At 44.8% G+C, this 17,344-nt stretch overlaps 1 protein-coding gene across 8 annotated transcripts in view; it reads left to right on the top strand.

The window, feature by feature from the left end:
- Positions 1-8,982, top strand: part of LNX2 (ligand of numb-protein X 2) — a 59,714-nt gene extending 50,732 nt beyond the window's left edge. For all 8 annotated transcript variants that reach the window (XM_042792876.1, XM_032991041.2, XM_032991039.2 and 5 more), the window contains 3 exons: positions 2,295-2,526; positions 4,294-4,452; positions 7,229-8,982. In XM_042792876.1, the coding sequence (XP_042648810.1) occupies positions 2,295-2,526; positions 4,294-4,452; positions 7,229-7,364 (527 nt within the window). In that variant the 3' untranslated portion in view covers positions 7,365-8,982. The remainder of the gene's footprint in view (positions 1-2,294; positions 2,527-4,293; positions 4,453-7,228) is intronic.
- Positions 8,983-17,344: the final 8,362 nt, after the last annotated feature.

Raw genomic sequence — 17,344 nt, 5'->3', positions numbered from 1 at the left:
GGTGTCAAAAAGGCTTTCCACGGACATCTGGGAGCGCTGATGGATGCTTTCCTTCATGTTTTAACAATGGAAACGGAGTATTTAGTCTCACATTTCCACCTTTTCTGGGAAAGGGATGTTTAGAGAATGATAGCGGTGGAAGCGGATAAGGCCAGGAAATGTCTGATTAAATTCTTTAAAGCTGATGGTAATCCCCTGAGCTGAGGGTCTGGTGCGGTGCTTTGTGCTGTAGAGCACACATCCTGGTTTTGTGTTTAATTTGGGGGGCTGGGCCCCATCTCTGTCCAAGGAATCTCTGCTACTCGGTGTAGTCTCTGAACAGCAGAGATCCTCTGATGAGAGGCCACAGCTCACCTGTGCTAAGTTCACCCCCAAGGCTGCGTCAGTGTTGGCTCTGGTTCCTGAATGCTTTCTTATCCTCCAGGACAGCTTGGGTTTGCTGGTCTTCAGGGGTGCTACAGCACCCATCTGTGTTCCTTAGCTTTGCAGAAGGGAACCAGGAGGTGGAGGTTAGACTGGGTGTAGGTGAAGGCAGATCGATACCAAGGCATTTGATGATTAAGACATATTGTGGTGTATGTGAAACAATGAATGCCTGTGGGATCTCTGTGATTCAGCATTCAGAGAATTACAGATTGATTTCGGAAAGAAATATAGAACAGAAACTTCACAGATTGCAAATTTAAAAAGAACAGTGTGGGAGCATCCTTATATGCTTCTGAGAGAGGGAGATTTACACCCACATACCAACGGGTATGCTTTCTTTTTCTGTACTACTATGAAAAACACACTTGCTGGAAGAATCGCAATTGCTCTTTCATTGTGTAACATTAAAGTAGCCACAGCAGCAACAAAAATGATTTCAAGTTAAGCTGCACCTCAACTTTAGCTTTCCCTGGGAGGAAAAAGCTTTTGAAAAATGAGTCTTCTTCCAAATGTGACCCAGGTGTCTTGCACTTTTGCTTTGGTTTTTCTGGCTTTCATCAGTAAGTGAGACATTGTGTGAAAGAGAAGAGTGTCACTGCTTGGACAGTAAATAACATTCTTGCTTTCATCCTGAGGCTTTTAAAAATGTTTTGAAATGAAATAAAAATTGTGGCAGGTTTTTTGGTGGCTTCAACTCTTTCTAGATTTGTAGAGATGCTCTTTCTCTTAATGGACCGTTTCTTGCACCAACCTTTCCAGTGGTTTTTGAATTCCATTTCATTCTCCTGAGTAACAAAGTAGAAAAAGTGGAAGACCTAAAACACTCTGTGGACCCTCACTTATCTGCAAGAGTTGCTTACTTTGTGGTGCCTGTATTGTTCCCGTCCAACATTCTTCCTTCCCTTTTAAAGTTATGGTGGATCCACCACTGGAAACAATTATGTAGTGGCATCTGCTATAGCTGTTGCAGCCAAGATGATGAGGTGCTTAGGTAATTTCTATCTCAAATTTTCAGGGCCATATACCATAGAAGCCACAGCATTTGATGTGTTATGTGGAAGTAAATGATACTGATCCAGCATAATAGTTCAATACGTTAATGTTTCAAACTGACAGTATAAGGCTTCAGAGCTATTCACATTCCCAGGCTGTTAGTTCAGACTGTCTCAGCTCCAAAAACCACAATATTAAATGAAACCCTGGTGCGGGAGGTGTTGGCGGTAGTGTTGTGGTTTAAACCCGGCCGGCAGCCAAACACCACACAGCCGCTCGTTCACCCTCCCCCTGCCCAGGGGGATGGGGGAAGGAATTGGAGGGGCAAAGGGAGACTTGTAGGTTGAGATAAAAGCAGTTGAATGATTGTGATAAAATAAAACAATAACAATAATAGAAAGTACAAATGGGCAATGCGCAATGCGATTGCTCACCACCCACTGACTGATACCCAGCTTGTTCCCAGCCAGCGATCCCAAAATGCCAAGATCCAACAGTCGCAATCCCAAAAGCAAAAGAGAACCCCCCCTCCTTCCAGCTGCTCCTTCAGTCCCTCATACTGAGCATGACATTACATGGTATGGAATATTTAATTGGCCAGTTTGGGTCCAGTGCTCTGGCCGTGCTCCTCCCAGCTTCTTGCACACTTGCGCACAGACAGGACATGGGGAGTTGGAGAGTCCGTGATCTCTTAACAACTACTGAAAACATCAGTGTGTTATCAGCATTCTTCTCATATCAGATCCCATCCCAAATCCAAAACACAGCATTATTCTAGCTACAAAGAAGAAAAATTAACTTTCTTCCAGCTGAAACCAGGGCAAGTAGGAACAACTCTGACAGACTGGTGTGTTCTCACTTGTGCCTTTGGACAGGTGATGTGCTGCTGAACATCAACGGCATTGATTTGACTAACCTAAGTCACAGCGAGGCAGTGGCCATGCTGAAAGCTAGTGCTGCCTCCTCGGTAGTTGCCCTGAAAGCCCTGGAAGTCCAGATTGTAGAAGAACAGCCCCAGGCTAATGAAGAGCAGCTGAGTACCATCAGTGAAAATGAATACGATGCCAGCTGGTCACCATCATGGGTCATGTGGCTGGGACTTCCAAGGTACGGAATTAATCAATAAAGTAATCAGTTACCTGTTTTAAGCTAAGTCTGGGAGATACCAAAGCAGTGACCTTATTAGTTGCAGCACATCTGCCCTTATTTCTGCCTGCCTGATCCATCTCAGCTGTATTCAGCTGACAGTGCGCTCATGAAGAGGACTGTGAACAGGAGCAATGTTTCCATAGGAAACTGGAAGATGAATAGATTTGCTTTATCCCTTCACAAACCATAGTAACTACCCATGTGGATTCTTCATATTGAACACAAGTCATCTTTCCTATTGTTTAACCATATTGTAACCTTGTGTAGAATATCTAAAACCAGAGAGATTGTTAATAAAAATACAAAGTACATACCCACATGTCTCTGCTAATCTGCTACCTAAATTTATGGGGCCAAATGTATAACTTTGGAATATTGGATCAGACTTGCTGTTCTGACACATTCTTGACGCAGGTCTCTTGCATGTGTACGAGCCTGTAGTTACAAATTGCCATTTTTTTTTTTTTTTTCCAAGAACCCACTGCCGTCTCTGCCAAACACAAAAACTTCCAGATTTGTAGCGAGCTCCCTCCCCTTGAATAATCCGCAGTCTGCTGGACATAACCGTGTTTCATTTTTACTCTTCTGTTTTTCACTGTCTTGTGGCTACAGCTATAAGCTCATTCCAGCATTGCTTGCTATCAAGAAGAGCTCCCACTGCAGCAAATAGTGTTGTTAACTTCAGTCAGGGTGCGCAGGTTTATTCCTCTCCCTCAGATAAGAGTTACTGGGCCTGGGTCTGTAGTTTAAGCATAAAACCACAACAAGAACCAGGCGTATTGGTAGCAGAATGGCAGTTGAAGATGATAGAACCGTGCACTGGCCCTCCAAAGATTTCACACTTTTTCTGAGTTTTGCTATCAATTAATTTTTCTTCCATTCAGGTATTAATGAGTTACCTAATCTCAACAAAGAGCTCTCAGTATTTTGGTAAATGTACATCCTTTCCATGCTTTAGCAGTGGTTTATTGCTTTTATACTACAGATGCCCATGCGTGGCTCCTAAAGTTATGCTATGCATTGTGCTGCTACTCATTCAAGGAGTGTTGGACATCAGTAAAGAACTTGGCATCTTTTTTACCTAAAAGTTAATTTCTATGTTTGTTTTTTCTTCAATTACAGTCACTGCCAACCTCGTTGGCAAGAATTAATTTTCACTGGGGGAGATAATATATACCAGTACATTTAGTGAAGCATGATCTGAATTATTTACGTTCTGTGTAATAAAATGGTCAATCATTTATATTTTCATTACAATGATGCATCAGGTCAGAGGTAGCGAAGATGATGCCTAGATTTTTAGATCTTTACCTAAAGTAGAACAAGCCTAAACTGACTGGGGGTGGAAGAAAAACACACTGCATTTTTGACTTGCAAACTAAATGCATCAGGTATCCATTTTCCACCCACGTTCTTGACACCTGTGAAATCCCTAAACTGCCATTCTGTTACTGTCAGTTTACAGACTTAGCTGTATTTAATTATTCTAGCACTGCGTTATTTCTTTTGAAACACTTACCTGTCTCAGGATTGAGGGGTTTTTCAGTAATCGGTTCAAATATTGCAAAATTACTCTGGGAACAGAAGTCTAACCATCCCTCCCCTTCTCTTCCACGCTTAGCACAGTGGTAATGATGAGACAGCAGGTGTTGTTCCTACTATAAAAATATCTGTATGTCGTACACATCGCTTTTCCTCTTGCTATCCTGTGCTTCCATTCCACAGCTGCCTGCATAGCTGCCATGACGTAGTACTGCGGCGGAGCAATTTGGGGAGCTGGGGTTTCAGCATCGTGGGTGGCTATGAGGAGAACCACACAAACCAGCCTTTCTTCATTAAAACGATTGTTCTTGGAACTCCCGCGTACTTCGATGGAAGATTAAAGTAAGCTAAAATAATAGTAACAAAAATTAACACTTTAAAATACGTGCCAGTGAAACTCATGGCTTAAGGAAGTGCACTGTGGTATCCTGTGCTGGGGGGGGGATCATGCAGCCCGGTAGTGCCCTGCCTCCCCGGTGAGTGTGATGCAGGGAGGTACGGGGTGTTTCTGCTGGGGAGGGGGTGTCTGTGCTGGCACCTCTGCCATCTCCTGTCCTCCCCCCCCCAGCTGCAGTGCTGGTGTCACCTGCTGTCTCTGTCTCCCTCCCCAACGCTTCTTCAGGCCAAGACACATTGTGAAACGTGTATGTGCAGAGCTGGGTAGTTCGTAGCATTTTTACTTTCCTAGAGAACAGCTCGAAAATTAGACCTTACTGCTGGAAAGTGAGGAAAACTGCTTTATGCTTTCGTGTAACCTTCTGAAGCCGCTGCTGGGAACTCTGGTACTGAAGATGGGTGCTGCTGGTTTAATGGAAAGACAAGAAAGTAGATGAAAAAGTCAGTACCTCTGAAGAAATTGTTAAGGAACCAAATTCCCATGTCAGTTCCCTGAGAGGCATTAGCCGGCAGGAAAATCCCTGGTAAATGAGGCCAGTTCGTTGGTAGGGCCTGAGTTGGAGCACTCGCCCTACAAGGAGAGGCTGGGGGAGCTGGGCTTGCTCAGCCTGGGGCAGAGATGTCTTCAGGGGCACCTTCCAGTACCTGCAGATTGATTATTGAGGAGACAGAGCCCACGCTCTTCACAGTGGTGCAGGACAAAGGGAAGAGAGACAGTGGGCACAAGAGGTTGAGACTGGTTATAAGGAGAAACTGCTTCCCCGTGAGGACAGTCAGGCCCAGTCTTAGTCCTTGGAGGTTTCTGAGACCCAGCTGGGTAAAGCCCTGAGCAACTCGGTCAGATCTCACAGCCAACCCTGCTTGGAACAGGAGGGGGGATTATAGACGTTCTGAGGACCCCTCTGACCTTAAAGATTATATGATTCTACTTACACATTATGTTTGGATGCAACCCTGAGCTCTGATACGTGTATATGCACCTTAGCCCTGTGTGGGATTAGTTCAGAACTAGGACTTACAGTTCCTATTGAAGGTTCTCTTGTTCATAAACTGATCTTTTGTGAAGGTGGCAGTAAAGAATATGCGACTTGAAGTTTTATGGCATGATTTTTACATGTAGATATACTTACAAAGTAGCTTAAAGAAAAAATGTACTTAAGCCTAGAGCCTTGCCAGTAATTGATTCTTCAGTTCAATGACTAAATAAATAAATGAAAAAATAGCTTGGCTGAACACAAAAATTAGATTTTTCTTCTTTTTTTTTTTTTTGGCCAACTATGAAAGAGCTTGGATTAAATGGAAGATTTCAGTTCAACCCAAAGTAAATAATTTCAGATTGGGGAATTAATAACTAGAAGCCTTCACACAAATGGAAATTCAAGCATCGTTCCTAAGAAGAGAGGGGAAGAGTGGCTGTGGTCACACTCACCCCCTTGTAAGGAAGGGAAAGCATGCTCTTGTGTGGTATTGTGATATAGTACCCTCTGTTCAAATGTACTGTCTCACTGAGAATACGGACTTAAAAGTGGGCCATGAACCAAGGGAGAGCTCCTTAGAACCTGCACCGTGAGTTATCCTGGGGCAGGGCTTTTTGAAGCTGTCTGTTTTGTTTAAATTATCTAAATGTTTTGTTCGGCCGGAGAGGAAGGAAGAAAACAACTTCACTGTGCAATAGTTAAGACGGCAGTTTTCTGCTGACATTGTCTGTCTGGTGTGATTTTATAGAAGGTGGCGATGACTCCAGCAGAAGGGCTGGGTGGGTGAGCGAGACCCCGCTCAGTGAACTGTAGCGTTGTGGTTTGGGTGATGGGGTACCTTGGGTCAGGCAGAGAAGTGCTTTTGATGTATATTGGACTGGTGCTGGTCACACCGCTGCTGCTTCCTCCGCTCTGCCCTAGTGGAGGACACCAGGAGAGCATCTTTTTGCCACCGGTTTTGCTGCCTCCCGTAGCTGGCAGGATCAGTTTCAGGAAAAGTCCTGTTTGATCTCCAGAGTCATGTTCGGCTGCTCTGGGGGTGCCAAGACGCACTTGGAGAGAAGAGATGCCTGGAGCTGGAGCATGCTCAGTGTAGGGAGAACTTGGGAGCTTTTTTGAAATTTCCCTTGAACTTGTAAAAGCTGAAACTTTACCGTTCGAGGTCACTTTTCTCAAGGCTGGCAAACAGTCCCCTCCCAAATTTCTGTTCCCTGCATCAAAACATAGAGATGCTGCAGCTTCTCAGCTGAACCATCTGCTGAGGGAGATTTCAAGCCAAATGGTTAAATTTGACAAAATTGTAAGCCATTGAAAACGAGGTTCTCGGTTGGAATGTGGTTGGTAACCATAAGTATCTTTACTTACACCTCCTACGGTAAAGGCATGTTTGGTGTAAATGTGTTACAATCCACACAAACAAACAGAAATACTGCTGTCATGCACATGCTACCTCATTATCCTCTGTTGACTCCATTAGATCTTTCCAACTCTCTCTTTTCATGTTTCCCTACAGGTCAGATCTTAATGCAGAACTATCTTTGTGATATCTGGTGATTTGGGAATTTCCCAGATGAGCTTCAGTAGTAAAACAGACTTTAAAATTGAACTCCTTTGCATTTTTTAAGCTATACTTCCAACCTGATGCAAGCCTGTTACCCCAGCAATAAAGTGCTGCTTGTTGGCGTGTAACTAGTTACTGCAGAGCAGGAGTCATCATTTGGTTTTTTTCTTCTTGTGTTTTTCAGGTGTGGTGATATGATTGTTGCTGTAAATGGACTATCCACGGTTGGAATGAGCCATTCCGCACTCGTTCCCATGCTGAAGGAGCAGAGGAACAAAGTAACTTTAACCGTGATTTGCTGGCCTGGGAGCCTCATATAGCTTTGTGAATCACTTCGGTTCAAGCAGCATCTTTTTCTAGATAGCTGGCACAAGAACCTCCTCTATCTTTTTTTCCCTATTGATACAGCTGGTTATAAGCAGGGCCAAAACTGCTGTATTTTCTTTTTTTTTTTTTTTTTAATGGGCCTCTCAGACTCACTCTATATATCCTTCCATTCTGAAATAGCCATTTCTGTTTGCTGTATCCCTTGCTCACGCAGATGCAAATATACACGAGCTCCCAGAGAAACTCCCACTCAGATACGGCTGTCGCTGAGCTTTCCCCATTAGGCTTGTAGAGTCAGCAGAAGAACTTCGTGGTTCTTCAGGTTTCTCTGCACAGTTCTCAAGTTATATGTGAAATATAAATGTAATAGCCATGTGCCCGTTCTTCCCCGCGAAGAGAAAGCGTGTCAGTACTGCAGCGACACACCTTTCTGCTGCTATGAATCAAAATCCGTTTCCAAAGGTACGTCTTTTCATTTCGTGAGCCTTTCCATTTTTGGTTCAGTATTGCAGACTGATTCAAGTAATCCGTCTTGCTCGTCAGAAATTACTTGGTCCCCCAGATTTTTCTTGCAGGGCATCAGTGTTCATAGAAAAGTAGGACAAAAGCCTGGAATTACTGGGATTTTTATAAAGTGCAATAATTGGACTCTTTGTTAGGAAACTTTAATATATTACAGAGTTTGTATCCTATAATGACAAGAAATGTGGAAGTAGTTTCTGTTGCAACGCTGGCAAGAATACGCGTGCCCGGGGTCGCCTTTGAGGGAATGGCTTGCAGTGTTAGACTTTACTTTACAAATGAATGTTTTGCTATGTCAGAGAATTTTGATGAACATTTTTACAAAGATCCATTTTTACCGTTTCTATTGTAGTTGTCAGCTCTCTTTATTCATGTGTGGAAACAATACTTTGACTTGTACTTTCTAAATGAGAGAATTATTTCCGGGAAAAAAAGCAAGCTATTAAGAAACCATATGCTATGGTTTACAGGTGGGCAGGCTAGAAGGAGGGCTCTTTGCATTCAAGCCCGACTGCAAAGTCAGCTGCAAAGTTCACTCTTATTCTGTCACCTCCTGACAAATGTGCAAATGCCTTGATAGCAAACGCCCAAGCAATCTCTCTTGCATTTCAGGATATTATTTTTTTTCCTTTGGAGAGCACCTGCTATTAAGTTGTCAGTAAGAGTAACACTATTTGTCTTGGATTGTATTTAGTATTTTCACAAACCAACCTGTAGCTTCTAGACTTTGCCTTTCCATGATATTTGCAGGCTAAGCACCCATTTGTTTAAGAAAAGAGGGGTGGAGCGAAGGAAGAAATGTGCTGACCTGGAGCTAACCCTGTGTGTTGTCAGTGTTCTGCATATTGAAAAAGAGCTTCATTTATAAACCAGGTTCCCAACCTGAACTGATTTTTTTTTGAATGACCTCTGTATTGTATTATTAATTACCAGAGAATGTATTTGAGAATCACAGCATATTTCAATTGTGAAGCATGAGCTTTTATTTTCAAACGTAGCCGGTAGAGTATCGGGGCATATTATCGCATGTCATTAATTCTGGTAGCTTTGTTTTCAAAAGAAATAAAGTTACTCTTTTGCAAAAAATTAGTACAGATCTCATCTGAATGAAGTGGTTTTATTCCTCTCTGTAATGTATGCTACTGGTTTAATTTCATAATATTAAAGTACAGAAGAATATTGTCTACAGTATATTACTGTACTGGGAATTTTTGTTTCTGAAACAAACACCAAACTTATTTGGTACTCTGAGTGATTTGACACCAAGTTTCCTCCCATCCCCAGATGCTGTTTCACTGTATGCTTTGTTCTTAATGCAGATTTTTTTGTAAAGTACATCTTAGTGTAGAATTTAGGGAAGATTTTAACACATGTACTAGATTTCATGGGTTTTATTTTAAAAACTACACTTTTCATTCAAAACCCTGCAACAATCAGATTTTTAGATTTTTTTTTTTTTAATATGTATATGTAACAAAAGCATGGGTTAGCTTAAACTGTGCAGTTTTGTTTCTGTGTGCAGTAGCTTTTGATCAGAATGTCTAGCGATAAAACCTTTCTGAACTAATTCACTTCTTGAATCATTTTTCCCCTTTCTCTTGTAGCTGCATAGTTGGGTTTGGTTTTCTGTGCCTTCTGTTTTAAATTATTTCAAGTTTATTTTTTTTTCCAGATACTGTTATCTAATTGTATGGTATTAATGAAGGACGAATGAAAATAAAAGTTCATTCTACTCATTGTAATAACTCAAAGTATTGTCTCACTCTTTGCAAAAGATATGGGTAGTTCAGTGCAGACTCGGTTTAAAGATATAATTTTTTATGCTGTAATTTACCATCAATTACAGTTGCTGAATCTGCCAGAAAAGTCTGAGGGCGTGCTTATCCCGCCAGGGTAATGCACCAGCTGTTTAACCAGTAATTCCAGCACTGAGAAGAGTTTCTAAAGCAGAGGTAAGATCTGTGCCTTATGGTACTTTGCCGCAAGCGGCGTTTCCTCTTTTCCCCTCAATGCCAGCTGGTACCGATCAGCTGGAGGATGTTTTTGCAGCATAGATTTGATGCAAGGAGACAGTCTTGCTGGAAACATCAGTTTTACAGCTGAACCTTGAGCCTCCTGGTAATCAATTCCCATCTACATCTCCTGCAGACAAGTATGCTCTATCTTTAGACATCTGCAAAGAAGGCATGAGTCTAAAAGCAATTTCTTAATGATTTGTAGTAATGTTCCTTATTCCTTGCGGTATTTAGTGGGCTATGAATAGATGACTTCCTTTCAAACAAAACCACGCCGGCGCACAGAAACGCAGAAGAAACCAGACGCGTCTGCCAGTGGGTTATTTGCTCTTGTACTTCTTGGAAGAGCCAGACCATCAGAGTTTTGATTTACAGACAGATTAATGACTTCATTGTTGCAGCTGAAGGTTCGCAGAGCTGTCGTGTGAGGTTGTGGCCCTAGACATCTGTGTGCTCGGACCGTCACGGGAGGACCACCGTCCCCAGACAACCCCAGGGATCTCCAGCAAATAATGTAAAACAGTTTGTTCTGCTTCACGGCATGCTAATGAAGTGAAATCTGAAGATATTTCATTTGCCGCTCTAAACTTCCTATTCGGAGTGAGGAGCAACTGAGGGGAAAATTCAGTATCGCAAAAGAATCAAGAATTCATTTATTTGCAAATTCCCTAATAGATTTGGAGTTGGGTATATTGAAAACTCAAGACTTGTTCTCAGTGACGGTGTGAAAATTCAACATCACAAAAGGATTAAGAATTCATTTTTTTGCAGATTCCCTAATAGATCTGGGTTGGGCACAATGAAAATCCAAGCCTGGTTCTCAGATACAGTGTGACCCAGGTAATATCAGAAACTAGTTCCTTTTCCTTAAGAAACTTGACCATTTAATTCTGATGCAATTTTAATGGATCATAAAAATCTGTTGACGAACAAAGGTAGGAGATCCTGGTGAGTTAAAAGCATGAGTCTGCGAGGCGGGGCAGCAGTGGTGACAAACATGGAATTAAGGCCACACGTGCCTGATGCCACGCAGCCCAAGATGTTGTAACACCAAGGAGGGCCAGTGAACATCCTCATCCCAGTTGCCTCAGTCAACTTTTAGGCAAGTTTATTTACCTAAAACGTGGGTGTCCTCTGAGACGTGGAGAAAGGAGAGACAGAAAATGATTTGCAGTGGCCTCATCACACCTGACATAAATCTGTCCAGCTAACGAAGAACAATTCTTAGATTGCTTGTTGCCCAGAATGATGGAGGAAGCCTTAGACTTTATGCTTCTGGGACAATCCAAATAATGTCAGATGGATAAGAAAGCGTAATTCTAGCTAAAGGTTGATGATACCCTTCTGTTTGTTGCCATATCACAAGGATGGGTCCCCTGAATATTAGCAGACAATTTCTGAGACAACTCAGAAATCAAAGAAATCTCAAGAGTCCGGTCAGAGGTGCTCAGGCTGCTCGATGCTAGCCGTGGCATTCACTGTGCCTTAAGCTGTTTTAGAAGGAAAAGGAATGTGTTTGGGTTTGGGGGTTGTTCTTGTTGTTAAACTATGCTGGTAAAGGCTAGCTGGAGGAATCTGTGGGTTGCAAGCCCAGCCAAGCAGAAACAGCGTGTCCCTCAGCAGGGAAAACAAAATTTGTTTTGCCAAAGGAGGAATCGTTGCAGGAGGGGGAGAAACTGGGCAAGAGATGGAAGGGGAGAACCTTTTCTTGACTCTTAGGGGTAAATGTCGCATCTAGGGTGGGCTGCCTCTCTTCAATCTCCTTCCCAAGTAGTAGTAGCTGCTTTAAACACCTCAACTCTCCTCCCGGACCTTTCCTACCTTGCCTTGGCTGCAGCAACCAGCTGTGGAGACCCCGGCTGAGGTTTGGAGAGAAGAGGCAGCGGCACGGAGGCCCCGGCAGCGCCAGGGTGGCGAGCAACCAGCTTCGGCTGCCCCTGGAGTCAGTGGTCGTGGCCTCAGTGGTGACCCTGTCTTGGGCATCCTGCAGGGAGGTGGGCTGCAGAGCAACCCCCCACCACCACCACCTTTTAAGATGCGGCTGCGAGGGTTCATGTAAACACATCAGGAACACTTTCTCACTGTGGGCTCCGAGCTAGGCTTGCCTAGAGCTGTGGGTCCAGAGCCTTGCCCCTCAAAGCATAGCGTCTGGTGGTACAAAACCACCGTTATGGCAGCGTCTGTGTTTGGTCCTCCCAGCCCTTCTGGCGTGCCAGTGTTGGTGGCCGTCAGAGCAACAGTTGAAGGAGAGGAGGTAAGTTTTACTAAACCAGCTCTTTCTTGGTGCTTTTACCTAGTCATGGCCTAAACGCATTCTCTGCGGCACATTTTCTGTGCAGTGCCTTTAGATTGATAATAAATTGTGGCACATGAGCACTAAATGGCGGTGGAAATTAGAGGTGTACGTATTCGCTTGCATTTAACTAGTTTACCACTAGGCATCACGTAAAGGAGATGGCATCATAGGCGGGGAGAGAATTTAATTACAGTGATGAATTTAGTGCCGTGATGGGGTTTAGATGTAGCTGTGACATTAGCTACTTGTAGGGACTTTATTGCTTAGCAACCTCAGCACCAGGCAGCAAGGCCCCAAATGCCTTTTTCTCCGCCCTTAAAGCGGGCAGATAGTGACCCTCACCCAGGCATCCAAGTGCTTCCACAAGCCCTTTCTCCCGAGCAGCTCTACTAAAGCCAAACAGAGCTGGGTCCGCAGCTTGGACCCAGCTTTGTACAGTAATAAATGAAATACTCAATTAAGGAACCCATTTGGTATTTCTTTCGATCTGGGACAAACCAAAGTGCTGGTGGCTTTGCTCCCAGGTTTTGCTATAAAGCGATTGCGGAAAGCTACTGAAGAGAAGCATTTTAATCAGATTAGAATAGATAAAGAGTATAACCCCGTGGTTAAACAATTGAGCTTTCTAATCACATTAAACTTTAATACTGGCAGCAGTGCCATATTGGAACAACAATCACAAAAAGCTAGTAGCAAAAAATATTACAGAACCTTAAACATATTACAAAATGTCATCCACTAAAGTTAAAAAATGTTACCGTGCTTGGGGAAGTGTGCCAGCAAAAAAAAAAAAAAAAAAAAAAAACCAACAACCCAGGAGCTTGAAGTCCTGTGTACATGTGCAGATTAAATGCAGCACAGCAGAGGCAAGACTTGACCTTTTTGTTTCGTACTTTTTTACTAATTAAATTTGCTTCTGTCACCACTGCTACCCACCTTAGTCCTCATCCACCGAGGTGCTAAGTACACTTAGCTCATTTTGCGATCAATGAAAGGGTCCCTTGTTGTGGGACTCAGCGAGATGTGTCTCCTCTTTACCGGTGAAGCAGCCCTGGAAAGAAACAGCTTCAGCTCTGTCACACCTCTGCTGTTGCAGCCACCGCTCAGCATCCATCGGTGCTTAAAGCACGAGAGGACTGGAGCCAAGAGCCGAAGGAAAGGGGCTGTTAGTGCACGTCAAACTCCTGATTTAAGTGGGTCCATCTTCTGACATCTGTGTGTTTCTACCGATCTGTGTTTGCCCCGTGAATCAGGTTTGTGAGAACAGAGGACCCGGCTTGGAAACGGTGGCTCTGCACTGAAACTCTGCCCAGGGCTGCAGGTCCTGCAGCGGCCTCGAATCCCAGCAGGTGGTCACGGCTGTCCCTCCAGTGAGTGAAATGGCCAAGCAATAATTCAGAACCGAGGGGTTTCCGTTCTTCTTCCCGGAGCTTCCTCTTCTTTTCTTTCTTCTTCTTCTTCTCCCCACCTGGAGATTCCTCTTCCCACGGACAGGCTGGAGGAGCTACGTGACTTGGTTGGATTGAACAGAGTCAAGGTAGTAATGACCTTGAACTTAAACCGCAAGGTTTGGTGTGGGGCGATATCCACGAGGGATCCTGGGACAGCCGTCTGGCTCTGCCCTTGGCGCGAAATTTTATCCTGCCGAATATTCTGCACCTCCCAGAGTCCCTTCTCCCCCTTCAACTAAATCGCATTTACGCTCAGATTTTTCTTCCCCAAGTTGTCTGTAGGTTTTTCCCACCTTTTTGTGTGTTCCCTGTCCCGCTGCCGCGATGCTCAGCCGCTCCCCTGTAACCCTTTAAGTGCTGCTTTTTCCAAGGCGCCTTCCAGCCTGCTGAAGCTCCCTCTGGGATCAGGGTCTCTCTGCATCCCCCGAGAAAAAGCGTGCGGTCTGCGGTGCGGGGAGGCTTAAGGGGTATTTTGGGCTTTCCTTCACCGCCAGCACGGTTGGTCCCGGGGATGCAGCCTGGTGCCGGGATGGCTGCTGGGTTTGCTGCTCCCCACCACGATGAACAAAGCATCCTGGCTGGGTCCCGGGGATGTCCCCCACCCCCAGCAGCCCCAGGGCGGCGAGAGGGGGACCTCTCGAACAGCCCGGGGAAGTTTGGCTCTTTGTGTTTCTTTGTGATTGACGCCCTGGTAATTATGCACCTTATGAAGATATGCGATGTAATCATACCCTTCTAAAAATGCCTTGGATTAAAAGCTTTTCCCGGGTCTTTAGGTGATGGGTCTGCAATTACAGAAAATGAACTGCATTTTAGCTTTCCATTGAAATTAATAACAGTGGTTCTCCAGTTGACTCCGTGAGTAGTTGATGGAACAAACTGGATGATTCACTACAATATGGGTTTTAAAGCTATTTGAGAGAGATTCTGTGTTTCAAATAGGAAAATAATTCACACGATGCAAAATCATTTTGTTCGCATCTTTGTGAAATGATGGCTCTGTGTAGCTTTGAGATGTAACTGTTTACCGATAATGATTTCAATGTGCTCTTCCCTCCCTCGCTCCACTTGGGAGAGAACTTGCGAAAAAGAAAAACAAGCCAAGGAATTAATGATCCAGAAAAGAGCTACAGCCTGGCCTGAGCTGCACGAATGGGTTTTACCATAAACCTTGAAAAATAGATTCGTGTGAGCTCATGCAGGGGCAGAACAGCAAGTATTCTGAGACTTGTTGGGTTTCAGCTACCCCGTCTCCAACTCGCCTCAGTTATCCCGGTTGAGCTGGCAAATTTCGGAGTGCTGCTGGTGGGTTGCAACCGATCCCAGGGAGAGAGCAGCCAGCCCCTCTCCTACATCCTCCACAAAAGCCAGCGGCCCCGCTTTTCCTGACGCCTTTTGCATGTGAACTGGGCTGAGGACGGACTGGAATCCAACTCTGCACCTCCTGTGGCGAAACCAGTCCCTCTGCTGCTCCACACTGGGGATACTGGAGATTGGGAGCAGGTTCAACCATTATTCCGGGGGTACCGCAGGGCCACCCTCTCTCCCTCCACCATCAGCCCCTCTGTGCCACCAGCCCTGCCCGCTCCTTCCGTGCCACAGCTCACCCAAGAAATGTTTCAACGCCTTTGGCCCCCAGTCAGCGAGTCCACTCTCACAGCAGCTCTGAGTGGCTGCTCAGCCTTTTTGGTCACTGTCCATCTCCCAGAATCGGGAAGCTTGCCCTGGCACTGGCCTTTGCACAGGCAGGTGCCGATTGATTTGGGTGACCCCCCGTTAGCTTGTGCTGCAGCCGCTGCTTTCCGGCACACCGGCCACTGGTTTTGGAAGCCTGTGGTCCTGTGCCTTATTCCTCCGTGGGCACTGTTTCAGTGTCCACATTTTTACCTCCCAGCCAAGGAACGCTTTTGCACTGCGAAGCTAAAGCAGGGCGGCTGCTGAGTGGCATCGGCACCTTCCCCGGGGCTGGCTCCTCAGTCCTGGTCCATTTAGCAAGGCAAGAAGAGCCCCAAGCACACCCACCTCCCACCCAAGAAATCCTCTCCTTGGGCTGTCCCCCTCCAGGCTGCATAGTTGAGCCTCACTCCCCTACGCTGTGTCCTGCCAGGGGCTGTTCCTGTGCCAGTATTGCCAGTTTTACAGCTTCTCCCCTGGATGACTGCATCATCGACGCAAGTTTTAGTACCTTCCCTGTCATCAAAAAATCATTGTGTTTTCAGGGCATATCTCTCAGCTGCCCAGAGCAATCTCAACTGCAATCTAAAGAAACTGTATTTTGCAAGGAACTTCTTGAATGAAACACTTTCTGTCCCCTTTTTTTTTTTTTTTTTTTTTTTTTCTTCCCTCTCCGAAAGCATCTGCCAGAAATCAACCATAGAAAAATATTTTTCATCAGTTGAGTCTCCTTGGACTCACACACTCAGAGGAAAATAGTCCCTCAGGCAACAGCCATGTACGTGGCCTCCTCAAATACCCTCTCGGAGGTCGGTTGGCACCAATTTCCAACAACATGCTCTGAAAGCCCTGGCCTGGGCCCAGAGCCGCTTGGCACAAGGATGGTGGGTTTTGGTAGCATCCTGCTTCCCAGCCAGATAGGACGTGGTCAGAAACGAGGGTGCGGAATCAATCAAAACCTCAGGACAGGGAAATTGTAGGCAATTTTCTAGCATATTTCCCAGATAATAGATTTTTACGACCTATATATCATAATTACCCATATATTCTAATTACCCATATAATTAACTGTAACGACCTATATGTTATAGGTAACAAATGAGAGATAATTACCTAAAAGTTTGCAGCCTTTTGGGTGGGCCAGTGGGGACAAGATTGAATTCCACTTGTTTGTTCTCCTTTCAGACTTGTAGCTCCTCGAGGCACAGCTCTGCTTCCTTACATAGCTGTAAATTGGTTTTAGCTAGGTTAAAAAGAGAAAAACAAGCTCATTTTTCCTTTGCTTCCTTCATTACTAATTCATCTTCCTCTGACCTTTTATATAATGTATACCTTTCCTAAAGTACCAAGGCCTGGGAAGGACTGACCCCGCCACCCTGGACCAGAACTGCTGCTGCACGCTACAGCCAGGGTGGGTGGCTGAACCCCAGGGCAGGCTTGGACTGGTATCCATCAGCTGTGCTTCCATCTACACTTGTTTAATTTTATTTCTGTGTCTCATTATTTTTGTTGGCAAGGAAGGTAGGGGGAGGGATTGTTTTATCATGTGTGGAGTCAGTCGAGAAGCACCGAAGAAATGTCTTTCGGCAGATGGCTGCTGCTGCACGCCCGAATTCCACCAGGCAGAGGACTACTCACCCTGATCTAACAGAGTCTAATGCGTTGCCTGCTTTTAGAAAATTCTTCATTTGTTGCTAGAATTGGTTAATTCTATTAGCAAATAGATCAATTACGTCCAGGTCTTTCTGTGGGTTATGGTCTCAAGGGCTACCCGACTACGCTGCAGGTGGATTATTAACAAGAGGTCTCTGTAATGGCTTGACTTTCCCTTAATTCATGCTCTGTTGGCACAAGAAGCCACAGCTCCCCAGCTGTTGCTGTTGATTGTGGCTGGAGCTTTCGAATACCTGTTCTTTGAAATAGTTAAACCAAAAACTTGCTCCCTAAACAGAATCCTCTGTGCAGAGCTCCAGAAAAAAATCAGTGTGTGGGAAAACCTGAAAGAGCCCTGCTCA

This window comes from Tyto alba, unplaced genomic scaffold (genome assembly GCF_018691265.1).
Source record: "Tyto alba isolate M040663 unplaced genomic scaffold, T.alba_DEE_v4.0 Super-Scaffold_2, whole genome shotgun sequence".
NCBI lineage: Eukaryota > Metazoa > Chordata > Aves > Strigiformes > Tytonidae > Tyto > Tyto alba.
Note: the sequence above shows the minus strand (reverse complement) of the source record. Positions and strands in the feature narration are given on the sequence as shown.